Genomic DNA, 11,560 nt, shown 5'->3' with positions numbered 1-11,560 from the left:
CCAGATCAAATGCATCCAAGACAATTTCTGTTTTAAAAATGACAACTATTTGCGGTCTTCTTACTGCTCCAGAAGAAGTGCTGAAAGGACGTTGAGGTCATTCTCTTTTGGGTGGCTCTGCAGAACCAGAACCACCATGTTGTCCTGACCAGGAAAAACCTGACAAAGACTTTCCCTTAGTCTCGCCGTGGCCTCAACTGTTCGGTCGGGACGATTCGCGTCACTGGCTTGAGCACTGGACTCAGGGTGCTGGTGGCCCACTATCAGCCCCTCGCCCGACGCTCCGTTCAGAGCGTCACCTGGGGTTCTTTCAGGGAATTTGTGTACTTTAGCAAAGGGAGGGGGATTCGTGGCCATGCCAGCAAATGAACTGTTCCCTGGGTCGGGTGTCCTGGAAGGGCAATTTTTGTAAAAAAAAACAAAAAAAAAAACTTTTATTTCAGATTGATATGAAACTTCTCACCTCTTATCTGAAAGGAGGAAGTCATCCAAATGAGGTCCTCCTCTTCCTAGAGGGTCATCTGGAACCATGAAATGATCTCCAACAAACGTGTACTGAAGCAGTCTGCGGTGGAAACAACGTCTTAGGTTATTTTTGCTACATAGGGAACACAGAAGTTCCTAAAACTGCTTTAACCTCTTTTTGATGATGTCCCGCCACTGGGCCGACTCTTTCAAAAGGTCCCTCATATTGTCTTTGGTCACAATCACGCCGCCTGTCCTTTGCGCGAGTTGCAGCATGAATCTGCAACGATAACCGAATATTGACGGAACTTCTGCAAATGTTGACCTGACCTCAAGTACCCACCTGTCGTCATATGAGCTGATCCTGGCGCCCTGGACCTCCCTGGAGGGTGTATAGGACAGCAGGCCGAGCTTCTCCAGCTCGTCTAGATAGCGCTGCTCTGCCGAGGTGAAGACCAAAAACGGTGTTACGTTAAGGTAAGGCTGTTATGAATTCAAGCTAACGGGCGTAGCGACCTCTGTTGCGGGGGTCGCTCTTCTGTCGCCACTGGGGCAGCAGGACACTGATTTCCCGATGACCCCGCCCCCAAAAATACTGAACAGCCAAAGCGATCCCGCGACATGAGAAGAATTGGCATAATCCGTGGCTGCGGAAGGGGGAACACAAAGCATAATCTTGACTAAAGCCGACGTGATCCGAGGCGCAACCCGTACCTCATGGCAACATTGCTCCCGTCTATGATGATGGTCCTCAGATTAGGGTTCCCCGGTCGGTCGGTTAGCTGGAGTTCAAAGGGCGTCTGAAGTCCCTCTAGAAAGCGCTGCTTGCCCGTCACTACCACATTGCCATTTTCCCTGGGTCTTGTTGGAGAGCGCTGATCTTGGAGCGCTTGCTTGGAGCGGCTTGGGCTTTGAGGCAGAGATTGTGACGGGATCATCGGCGCGGGAAGTCCTTTTAAAGGGTCGGGAGGTAGATGCGTTAGGATGTCATTCGTGCACAGCAAATCTAAATTCACAGAATGTTCCGTTTGGTTTGCGTTTTCTGAACCCTTCATGTTCTGTTTCCCTCGGTGGGTTCCTCTTGTCTCATCATCCTCGGTCATTCTAGCTTTCTGGCCCTCCTTCAAGCCTTCCATACCAGCGTTTGCCTCTTTCTGCAACTCCAGGAGCAGCAGATGGGTGGATCCATCCGGCAACTTGCTACAAGCTTTGGCCACGTTGTGCTCCATGTAACCACAGCTAACGGCGGCTTTCTTCAGGACTCCCATCACAAAGTCATCGTCCTCCTCCGCACTGACGCCCAGACGCTCGCCGACCTCACCCGGCACATCTCTGACACCTCGTCCGCCTCCCGCTCCAACTGTTTCGTCATCAGTCTCACAAGGCGAGTCCCTCACGCGCTGATGATTACCGTCGCTGTTGTCCTGCTCTTGCTGAACCAGGTCCAGGATCTGAGAGGCTTCTTTGGGTCCCGTTCGCCCAAGAACCCTTTTCACCACCTCCTCCGTGTACCCCATGGCTGTGAAGAATTTCAACAAATGCCAGAAATCCTTGTTGGCCGCAGATAGCTTCTGCACCTTGTCGTCTTTTTGGATCGCCACCTGCTTCGGCCCCTCCTCTCGTCCCACCTCAGCCTGGTCCTCGGGAGCAACCGAAGTCATCCCAGGGACTTTACTCACTTGAACTGGCATCAGGTTCGACTCAAATCCCAACTCTTTTACCAAGTCCAGCAGGGATTCCTTCACAGATCTCGGGAGTAAGAGGAGATCCAAGATGTGGCGGTCCTGCCATTTCTCTACGAGAGCTTTGAAGGCCCGCGGAGACAACTCATCAGAACCTTGTTCTTCGGTGTGCCCTCCCTTATATCTCTCCAAAAGATCTGCGATGAGGGAATAGGCTCGCACCACAGGCTCGGCGAGACCAGATATGAGCAGGAAACCTGGAGAACCCACCTGATTTGATGCAGACTGATGATCAATACAGATTCGTGACACGACGAGCTCGGCACAACTCACCACAATGTACGCTGACGTGCTCTTGATCATGCAGTCCATGAAGAACCCCTTAGCGCCGCAGAAAATGCAGTTGAGGACCGCTGGGTAAGACATCTCCTGCTGTTCCTCCGGCTTCACGAGTCCTCTCACAAAGATCTAAGAAACACATAGACGTGTTCGTCTTTGCCGCCAGTCTGCCGGGCGCCAAGCGAGTGCGTTAAACCTTTGCGGCTTTCACGTCCCGGTCCGACCCTCGCAGTTGCACCCAGATCTGGCCGCCTCTGCCGTGAGGTACGTCGCCGGCGCTGTTGGTAACCGACACTCGGAATATCCTTTCCACCATGTCCTGCTGGTTGCTCAGAGGCCCCCAGAGGGCCTCGGGACACACAAATTCATCCCCCACCTTGCTTTGCTTGTCCATCCTTGGCTTTCACAACAACGTGCCTGGGAAGGTCACATTCCTGTGTCTGATGTTTATTTCATGATCTTACCAGGCAGCAAATGCGAATCGCAGTTTGTCCCACCATGTAAGAACCATTGGAGCACTTTGTTCTTTGCCTAGAAAATCAACAAGTGATATGGTTGGCATAGTTCGTGATATCTACGAAAGGGAAATATTGGTGCAAACAAGAACCTTGAAGCCAGGCAAACAATGAGTCTTAACGCAGGAGACAATGACGGAACCTTTTCATGAAAATATTAAAGAAGGTATTCTATGTGCTGCTGGTCAAAAAGACTCTTCCAGCTGGCTTCATCTAAACTGCGCAACCAAAAAGGCTGCTCTTTCCTCCCTACGACCAATCATGTGACCACATCCACAAACCCTCAATATACATTGTGTCCAGTGTTGTCACAGATTACTTGAAAAAGTAATTTAAGTACCGATTACTGATAACGCCTCAAAAAAGTACCCTAATTTTCACACTATAAGGCGCACCTGACTATAAGCTGCCACCCACAAAAATTGGCATGAAAATGGCATTTGTTCATAGATAAGCCACACCGGACTATAGGCCACAGCTGTCCTCACTGTATTATGGGATATTAACACCAAAAGATATTAACCGGTAATACTTCAAAATCAAATGACTGTCATAAGACGAAATGAACCCCCATGAAGCTTTGAACCACTTGGTTGCAAAGCTTCATTGCTTCAAGAAGCTTCATTTGGTCATCACTGCACCCTTGGGCGAGACAGGCAACCTCTGCTACCACCTGCAGTCAACACTGTTGTTGTCCAACATGCCTCCTAGCATGCATTGCAGCGCGACAGATGCAAATAAGTATCAAAATTCATGTTCTGTGCTATTTATTTCTTCAGTTACTGTTCCAGTTGTTTCATTATTGCCAGTTATGGTATTTGGTAACCCTATATTTGACAGTGGTGCCATAACACTGTCATTAGACAATGATAATTATGATATGACACTGTCATGAGCATTTATGAATGCTTATAACAGGTGTCATTTAGTGTTATCTGGCAAATTATCTCACTTTTGGATGTAAAAATTCAAGCTGGACATAAATGGAGTTAGTGACATCATTTGCCAGTTGACACTTAATGACATAAGCATTCAGTAATGCCCATGACAGTGTCATGTCACAATTATGATGGTCTTATGACAGTCTTATGACACCGCTGTCAAATAAGGTGTTCCATTTTAACCGAAATAAATCAAGAAATAAGCCGCACTGGACTATAAGCTGCAGGATTCAAAATGAAGGAAAAAAGTAGCGGCTTATAGTCCGACAATTACTGTAATATAGTTACTTTACTGATTACTTCGGGATCAAAGTAACTAAGTTACTTTGAAAGTAATATATCAGTTACTTTTTACCCATTTTTCTCCCTTTGCCGCCTCAACATAAGAATAAAAACAGAAATATGTCATCACATGTAATTGACTTTCCGATGATTGAATTTAAAGTGGAACATCAGAATTTTGCGCTAGCTTAGCCGCTCTGGATCCCTGAAACTAACAAATATCTGACAAACTGCTTGGAATTTGTTGAAATCAACTCCACCAACCAATTAAACCCCGCTAACTGTAAGATTAAGCCGAATGTCAAAACTTCTGAATTTCGGGTTATGGTTAACAGCATATCAGTGCCAATGTAAAACAACGCAAACTGACGGCACAATAATTAACAACACACAAGTGGATTGTACAGTGCAATAAACACAAAGGTGGTGGCGTGCGCGGATGCGCGGGCACAATCCGGAAGTAATCCTTTCAACACACGCGGTCAATTTGGCCACAAAACGTGGCGGCAACATAGCACTTTACACTCAGTCGGACTTACAACACATCTCACAAACATCACCTCACGGCGTGAATGTGCAACACGCATATGATGTAAACAAAGCTTGTCAACTTGGAGCAATGACTGCCCGTTGTTGCTACGGCAAAGCTACGAAACGGCCGCGCATGTAGGGGGTCCAACCTTTTGCTGATACCCACCAGAATGAAGGAAAAATACTCACCTTCATTCATGGATATCCACAGATCAAAATTCCCTCGCAACGTCTCAACACTCGGCTCGAATGTCCACCATACATGCGATGCGGGACCAAAACAGGAAATAGCTAGGAGGTTGTCATGGTAACACTTGGGAACCTTTTATTTTAGCATTTTCTATTCAAAATGCTCTTCGTACATGACTACAATATTCTTCATTCTACATACGTTATGAGGCAATGAAAAAATAGTAACGCAGAGACACTAAGGAAACTAACTAATCAGATTACTGGTGTAGAAAAATGAATGCGTTAGATTACTTGTTACTGAAAAAAGTAATCAGATTACAGTAACGCGTTACTAACCAACGCAGTTCACATACATGAAGTTGGACTCAAAAAAATTAAACTGAGAATGTGAGCAGTTACTCACAATGTTACTTATCACTTGAGTATTCTTTTCAACAAATACTTTTTTACTTGTACTTGAACATTTTTAATTACTACTTTTACTTTAGTAATATTTAGAAGTAAAGCTACTCTTACTTGAGTAAATTTTTGGTTACTTTACCCACCCCTGCATGCAGGTTATGCCATTATATCGTCCCTACCAATGTTGAGACCAAACCTGCGCTTTTGGTCCAATCCGTTGGAACTGGGAGGACTGGCAGAAACGAACGCCCCAGTTCAAACGGACCAGACATCTACTAATCACAAACCCGTTGAAATTCGCAAGAGACTGGTAATTGGACGTCTATCATCGTCTAAAAACAGACGTTGACAGCGCGAGATGACCAATCCAATGCGCTTTTTCGCCAAAATAACAGTTCGAGCGACGCTGACGCAGTTTTTGGACGATCCACGCAAGATGATCGATTTTAAATTAAACGTTACTCAAAAAGTAATAACGCTCAGAAGGGAACTTCAATAAAAGCAGTTGTGCTTCCTTACCCAGTTTCGGCCGAAAAAGACGCTTGAAGGTTCGTACTCGGCGAATTGCTGGAGCCAACAACGAAAGTGAAAGTAGCCGCCCAAGAAGCTAAGTTTCGATGGCACGCTAATAAACCACCACAGGGTTTGAGCAAAGCTTAAAACAAGAAAAACGCTCATTAGAGCGCATGAGAGCCTGAAAATATTTTCTCAACCAGCAGTTGTGGGGAATTCCGGTGACGTCACAAGCGAAGGTTTTTTTGTTTTGTTTTTTGGTAAACGGTACTTGTGACTTGCGTCTTCCCCATCCACGCACCTGGAAACAAAATGTTGGGCAAAATAGTCACGAATAAAGTCCATCAAGTACTTCATCTGGACCCATGAAAACAGGCTAATGTTTTTTTTTTTTTTAAATGAAAAACAACTTTGTCCTGTTGTATTTAGTGTCAAAAAGACAGAATATTTTGAACTAAATTTGCTAATCTTGACACTTTTTTTTTTTTTCGAATGTCATTAACCTAAACCTAAAACATTCTCAAAACAGGGCCGGATGTATGGGGGGGCCGGGGTGGGCACGGCCCACCCAGATGTAACTCGTGCCCACCCAATCAAAACGTCGGGAAAATTTATTGTAGCGTCGTACTGGATATAGAGAACACACGGAGAGTTGGTCTCACCGACTTTTTTATTGCAGGATTAACGGTTACTGTTGGCCACAACAACGCCGAACAAGCAATCACTAAAACAAGCTGTTTTTCCAACCTCATTTGTTATCCGTGCGCTTCCTTTCTCTCCTTCAGACGGGCATCTGGGCATTAAGACGTCACCAGCCACGACAAAGCGTCACCATATTGAAATGGGGGCAAAACATGAGTCACAAGTGTTGAAATTCGCCTCCCCAGTCAAGCCGCACGGAAACAGCGACAGCCAAAACAAGTGCCGCTCGGCCGATGCTGCCTCGCGTGCGCCAACAGGGAAGGCGGAACTTTGCGCGTTCTCTTCTTATTTTAACCCTTTGTACCGACTCCATGTTTCAAAAGTTTAAAGAAGAATCACCAGGTTGACAATTTATTTGTCGACAATGGTCAAAAACAGACGACGGAGGGAACAATGCTGAATCCAACACAAGGCTACATAGCAAATTTTTCCGAGCCGCAAAATCTGTCTTATCTCAGTGTCCAGTGTTTTTTAAGTCTGTGGGCCAGCCAAAGGTGTGTCCGGGCGTTGCTTATGGATTATCCCTCTCTGGCCGGTTTCGGGCTGTTTAGGTTCATGCGTGGATGGGATGAAGTTGCCACAGCGACCGACGCTGGTCTTGACGTCACAAGCGCCTGCTATCAACATTGTTATCCGGGCTGGCACTACTTGTTTTAGGACAAAGCGCGCTGGTCTTTGTCCTTGTTCGTTTGTCGGGAGGACTGATTGCCAGAGTGCGTCAATCTTGCTCGTGGCGCACACGTTTGGGCTTCTGTGATAAGATGGCGTTGTGTATCTATTCTGTTTCTTTAAACTATGGTGTGCTATTTATTTTACATTAGGTGTGTTAGAGTAGTGCAGTCCTACAGTGAATATGAGAAATGATAATATTCCCTGATTGATTATGTTACGTGTGTTCGAGTAATGCAGACAGTTAGACGGTGCCTACGAGAAACGGTACCATTTTTCCTTTTCCCCCAAGGTTGCCCTTTGTCACTGATTCTGTTCATAACTTTTATGGACAGGCACAGCCAAAGCGTTGAGGGTGTCTGGTTTGGTGGCCTCAGCATTGCATCTCTGCTTTTAGCAGACGATGTGGTGCTGTTGGCTTCATCGAACCATGACCTCAAATTCTCACTGAAGCGGATAGCAGCAAAGTGTGAAGCTGTCGGGATGAAGATCAGCACATTGAAGTCTTGCCTATTGCAATCAAATGGAGTTTTTTTTCACAGAAACTGCTGACAGTTTTGCCTCAGATAATCATGGACTTTTAACTGCCAACTAGCAAGACTCATGACCTAATCACCAAACGTTTCAGACACACCTCCATATCTGTATAGCATATAAGCAACACCGAGCTATCTGTCTAGTGTGCATTTCTCTACACAGCTTTTGTTCTGTCATTGAATGCACCCAGAAATGCCTGAAATTAAAACTGCGCAGTATTGATCTCTTGCCTCCAGTCTTTATTTAGCAATCCAGTGTAGCCGTCTCACCTGAATTGAAAACGAACACGCAGAGGACCTGAAAGACTGCCTCCAACAACATCCAAATCCGAGACCATGGTCCTCAGTCGGAATAGGGTGGCATGCCCTCTCCGGGTCGGGGATGAGATCCTGCCCCAAGTGGAGGAGTTCAAATACAGTGGGGCAAATAAGTATTCAGTCAACCACTAACCACTAGGCCACTCCAGGACCTTAAAATGCTTCTTAGGAAGCCACTCCTTTGTTGCCCTGGCTGTGTGTTTGGGATCATTGTCATGTTGAAAGACCCAGCCACGTCTCATCTTCAATGCCCTTGATGATGGAAGGAGATTTTCACTCAAAATCTCTCAATACATGGCCCCATTCATTCTTTCCTTTACACAGATCAGTCGTCCTGGTCCCTTTGCAGAAAAACAGCCCCAAAGCATGATGTTTCCACCCCCATGCTTCACAGTGGGTATGGTGCTCTTCGGATGCACTTCAGTATTCTTTCTCCTCCAAACACGAGAACCTGTGTTTCTACCAAAAAGTTCTATTTTGGTTTCATCTGACCATAACACATTCTCCCAGTCCTCTTCTGGATCATCCAAATGCTCTCTAGCGAACCGCAGACGGGCCTGGACGTGTACTGGCTTCAGCAGGGGGACACGTCTGGCAGAGCAGGATTTGAGTCACAGGTTGCGCATTGTGTTACTGATAGTAGCCTTTGTTACTGTGGTGCCAGCTCTCGGTATGTCATTCAGTAGGTCCCCACGTGTGGTTCTGGGATTTTTGCTCACCGTTCTTGTTATCATTTTGACGCCATGGGGTGAGATCTTGCAGATCGAGAGAGATTATCAGTGGTCTTGTATGTCTTCAATTTTCTAATAATTGCCCCCACAGTTGATTTCTTTACACTAAGCGTTTTACCTATTGCAGATTCAGTCTTCCCAGCCTGGTGCTGGTCTACAATTTTGTCTCTGGTGTCCTTCGACAGCTATTTGGTCTTGGCCATAGTGGAGTTTGGAGTGTGACTGATTGATGTTGTGGACAGGTGTCTTTTATACCGATAATGAGTTAAAACAGGTGCCATTAATACAGGTAACGAGTGGAGCCTCGTTAGACCTCTTTAGAAGAAGTTAGACCTCTTAGATATCTTGCTTGTTTGTAGGTGACCAAATACTTATTTTCCACTCTAGTTTGGAAATAAATTCTTTAAAAATCAAACAATATGATTTTCTGCCCCCCCCCACACACACACATTCTGTCTCTCTTGGTTAAGGTTTGCCCATGTTGACAACTACAGGCCTCTCTAATTTTTTCAAGTAGCAGAACTTGCACAATTGGTGGTTGACTAAATACTCATTTGCCCCACCGTATGTGGCTCTTAAAACATAATTAAAAATGTTTGTATTACTTCATCGCAAGTAGACGTCCGAACAGTTTGAAGTGGGGAGGCTGGCGGCAAATAAACGAACGTTCCTTGCCGTCAGTGATATCGTTCAATGCTATTTGGCAATGAAACGTCACGTTGCTTTAACACGCAGCCAATGTTAAGATGAGCAGAATCAACCCAGCGGGTTTCTGGCAAAGGAACCCTCGCTTTGCCGCTGATCCTCCATCTGCCACCGGACGCTTTCCGTAGCTTCGGCATGCGGACGACAAACACACTCACGTGTAAACATTAGCTTTGTTCTCATTTTTATTTTTAATTTGCAGCCTATCACCAGTGAGTTTATCTCTAGTAGAAAGTATCACTTTTAGCATGCACGAGCAATTTATCTTTTCATCCATTTTTATGGTGTGAGATTTCGCAACCTTACAAAGGAAAGACCAGAAATCCAGAGAAAGTGGAGTACTTCCACCCTCCCATCAGGTTGCCCCGCTCTAGTTTGAGGTACGCCTTGTCACCTCTTTCCATGACGACCAGGCCGGCGTTGGTGGCGGCTTCCCTCGTCACATCCTGGTCGCCCGCGAAAGCCGAGATCACGGCCTGTCCATTGACGATTAAGCTAACCTTGAAGAAACCATTGGAAAAAAAGAGTAAGCGAGCATGGTGGAGAAGGTCCTGAGAAGGAAGATCGCACCTGTATCGTCTGCCTGTTGTAAACTTTCACCACGTGAAAGCTGAAACTGTAGACTCCTTTTCGAGGCGCCACAAAGAGGCTCCTGGCCGGGTCAAAATGGCTGCCGACATTCACCAAGACCTAGGAACGGAAAAGGGATTCATCCCGCTACTCCTCCGTTCTCCGACAAGCAACCCACCTGGTCAAAGTAGATGGTCATGGTTTGGTTGCTCATCTCCGAGGGTTCGTGGTTGGTGTGGCGAATGGCCGAGAACGCCACCCTGCCCGTCCCAGACCTCACCGACATCCCCAGGGCGTTACCCGACGGCTCGGCGGAAGGGTTGGAGTCGCACACCACGAGACATTTGCCCTCTAACAAGATGGGCTCTGTCTCATTCTGGCAGCTGACCCTCAAAGGCGTCCAGCAAGTGAGCAGAAGCAGTCCGGTGAAGAAGGCCAGACAGTGCCCGGGAGACTGAAAAGGCATCATTCTGTGAGGGTGTCGCTTGATTTTCAGAGGAGTCGATCACGCTCCGTTGCAAGGTCACGGGACATGATCCTGGAGGAACTAGTGGAAGCTCTCACACCAGTGGACGGAAGTCCTTCCCTTACCATGTGCTCTCGTCCCTCAACTTGTCCGGCCCAGCATTGCTTCGGCTTTTTCCCACTCATTCCCCGCCAAGTTACCCACTGGCCCCACCCCTTCCCACCTGCCTCCTCCGTCTCTATTGGCTAAGAGGACAACAGCACACTCCAAGCGTTATGATCCCTTCTGGCTTACCATAGCGTATATTTTCTCTTCCAGGCTGTGCATGAAATCATCAAAACAAACATCCTATTTTAGTCCAGTGTGCAATATGGCATTGTTTGTCTTCACCCTCGCAGTCTTAGCTAGCTAGCAGACACGTGCTTTTTTTAATGCCTGGGTAATTTGCCCTTATTTAGGAATCAATTGATCACAAAAGACAAGGTGCTCTAAAAAGAGCAGCAAGGCCGAGACCCAAAAGTGGTATTTGCCATGTGGCAAAATGGATTTTGCCATGTGACATTTTTTTTGGTAAATGGGAAAATGGATTTTGGTTTTGTCGTTTTTTTTTTTTTTGTGGGGGCGGGTACGTGGCATTTGTTGGAGGTATATGGCAGTTCTGAAGGCCATGCACATCCATGCCATTGACAATTATGCACGTCCAAATTTTCCATTCATTTTAAATGGCAGAAAAACGTGTGGCTGTGATTTTTTGACCATACACTTAGCATTACAGCGCATTGACATTCAACTGACAACCAAGTCAGGCTATGCCGTTGACAGCTATGCACATCCAAATTTTTCCAAAATTCAAATCCATTTTGCCAAACACCCAAAAAAAATGCCATATGGCAAAATATTTTTGCCCACTTGGCAAAAAAAAAAACGCCACATGGCAAAATCGTGGTTGCCACATGCAAAAAAAAATGCCACATGGCAAAATCCATTTTGCCACATGCCCC

General features: G+C 46.2%; 2 protein-coding genes across 2 annotated transcripts; both read right to left on the bottom strand.

The window, feature by feature from the left end:
- Positions 1–240: 240 nt before the first annotated feature.
- Positions 241–6,395, bottom strand: khnyn (KH and NYN domain containing). Its single transcript, XM_057854585.1, has 8 exons — positions 5,869–6,395; positions 2,683–3,017; positions 2,481–2,615; positions 1,180–2,417; positions 982–1,112; positions 809–905; positions 638–745; positions 241–565 (listed from the first exon to the last, which is right to left on the bottom strand). The coding sequence occupies exons 2-8, from the start codon at positions 2,878–2,880 to the stop codon at positions 460–462; spliced, it is 2,013 nt and encodes a 670-aa protein (XP_057710568.1). The 5' UTR covers positions 2,881–3,017; positions 5,869–6,395; the 3' UTR covers positions 241–459.
- A 2,163-nt stretch (positions 6,396–8,558) lies between these two features.
- Positions 8,559–10,786, bottom strand: si:dkeyp-74b6.2 (cerebellin-1). Its single transcript, XM_057854611.1, has 3 exons — positions 10,272–10,786; positions 10,094–10,213; positions 8,559–10,023 (listed from the first exon to the last, which is right to left on the bottom strand). The coding sequence occupies exons 1-3, from the start codon at positions 10,560–10,562 to the stop codon at positions 9,826–9,828; spliced, it is 609 nt and encodes a 202-aa protein (XP_057710594.1). The 5' UTR covers positions 10,563–10,786; the 3' UTR covers positions 8,559–9,825.
- Between the last annotated feature and the right edge of the window lie 774 nt (positions 10,787–11,560).

The sequence above is a fragment of the Corythoichthys intestinalis genome, chromosome 13, assembly GCF_030265065.1.
Source record: "Corythoichthys intestinalis isolate RoL2023-P3 chromosome 13, ASM3026506v1, whole genome shotgun sequence".
Classification (NCBI taxonomy): Eukaryota; Metazoa; Chordata; class Actinopteri; order Syngnathiformes; family Syngnathidae; genus Corythoichthys; species Corythoichthys intestinalis.
The sequence above is the reverse complement of the archived record's forward strand: the minus strand, read 5'-3'. Positions and strand labels throughout refer to the sequence as shown.

Bases quoted from the DNA above. Each gene is read 5' to 3' on its own strand.
- khnyn (XM_057854585.1), bottom strand. From the start codon at position 2,880: ATGGACAAGCAAAGCAAGGTGGGGGATGAATTTGTGTGTCCCGAGGCC. The intron at 2,616-2,682 runs GTTTAACGCACT...TGTGTTTCTTAG, and splicing joins GGGACGTGAAAGCCGCAAAG to ATCTTTGTGAGAGGACTCGT. The intron at 746-808 runs GTGGGTACTTGA...TTATCGTTGCAG, and splicing joins ATCAGCTCATATGACGACAG to ATTCATGCTGCAACTCGCGC.
- si:dkeyp-74b6.2 (XM_057854611.1), bottom strand. From the start codon at position 10,562: ATGATGCCTTTTCAGTCTCCCGGGCACTGTCTGGCCTTCTTCACCGGA. The intron at 10,214-10,271 runs GTGGGTTGCTTG...TTCCGTTCCTAG, and splicing joins TGACCATCTACTTTGACCAG to GTCTTGGTGAATGTCGGCAG. The intron at 10,024-10,093 runs GTGCGATCTTCC...GGTTTCTTCAAG, and splicing joins ACAACAGGCAGACGATACAG to GTTAGCTTAATCGTCAATGG.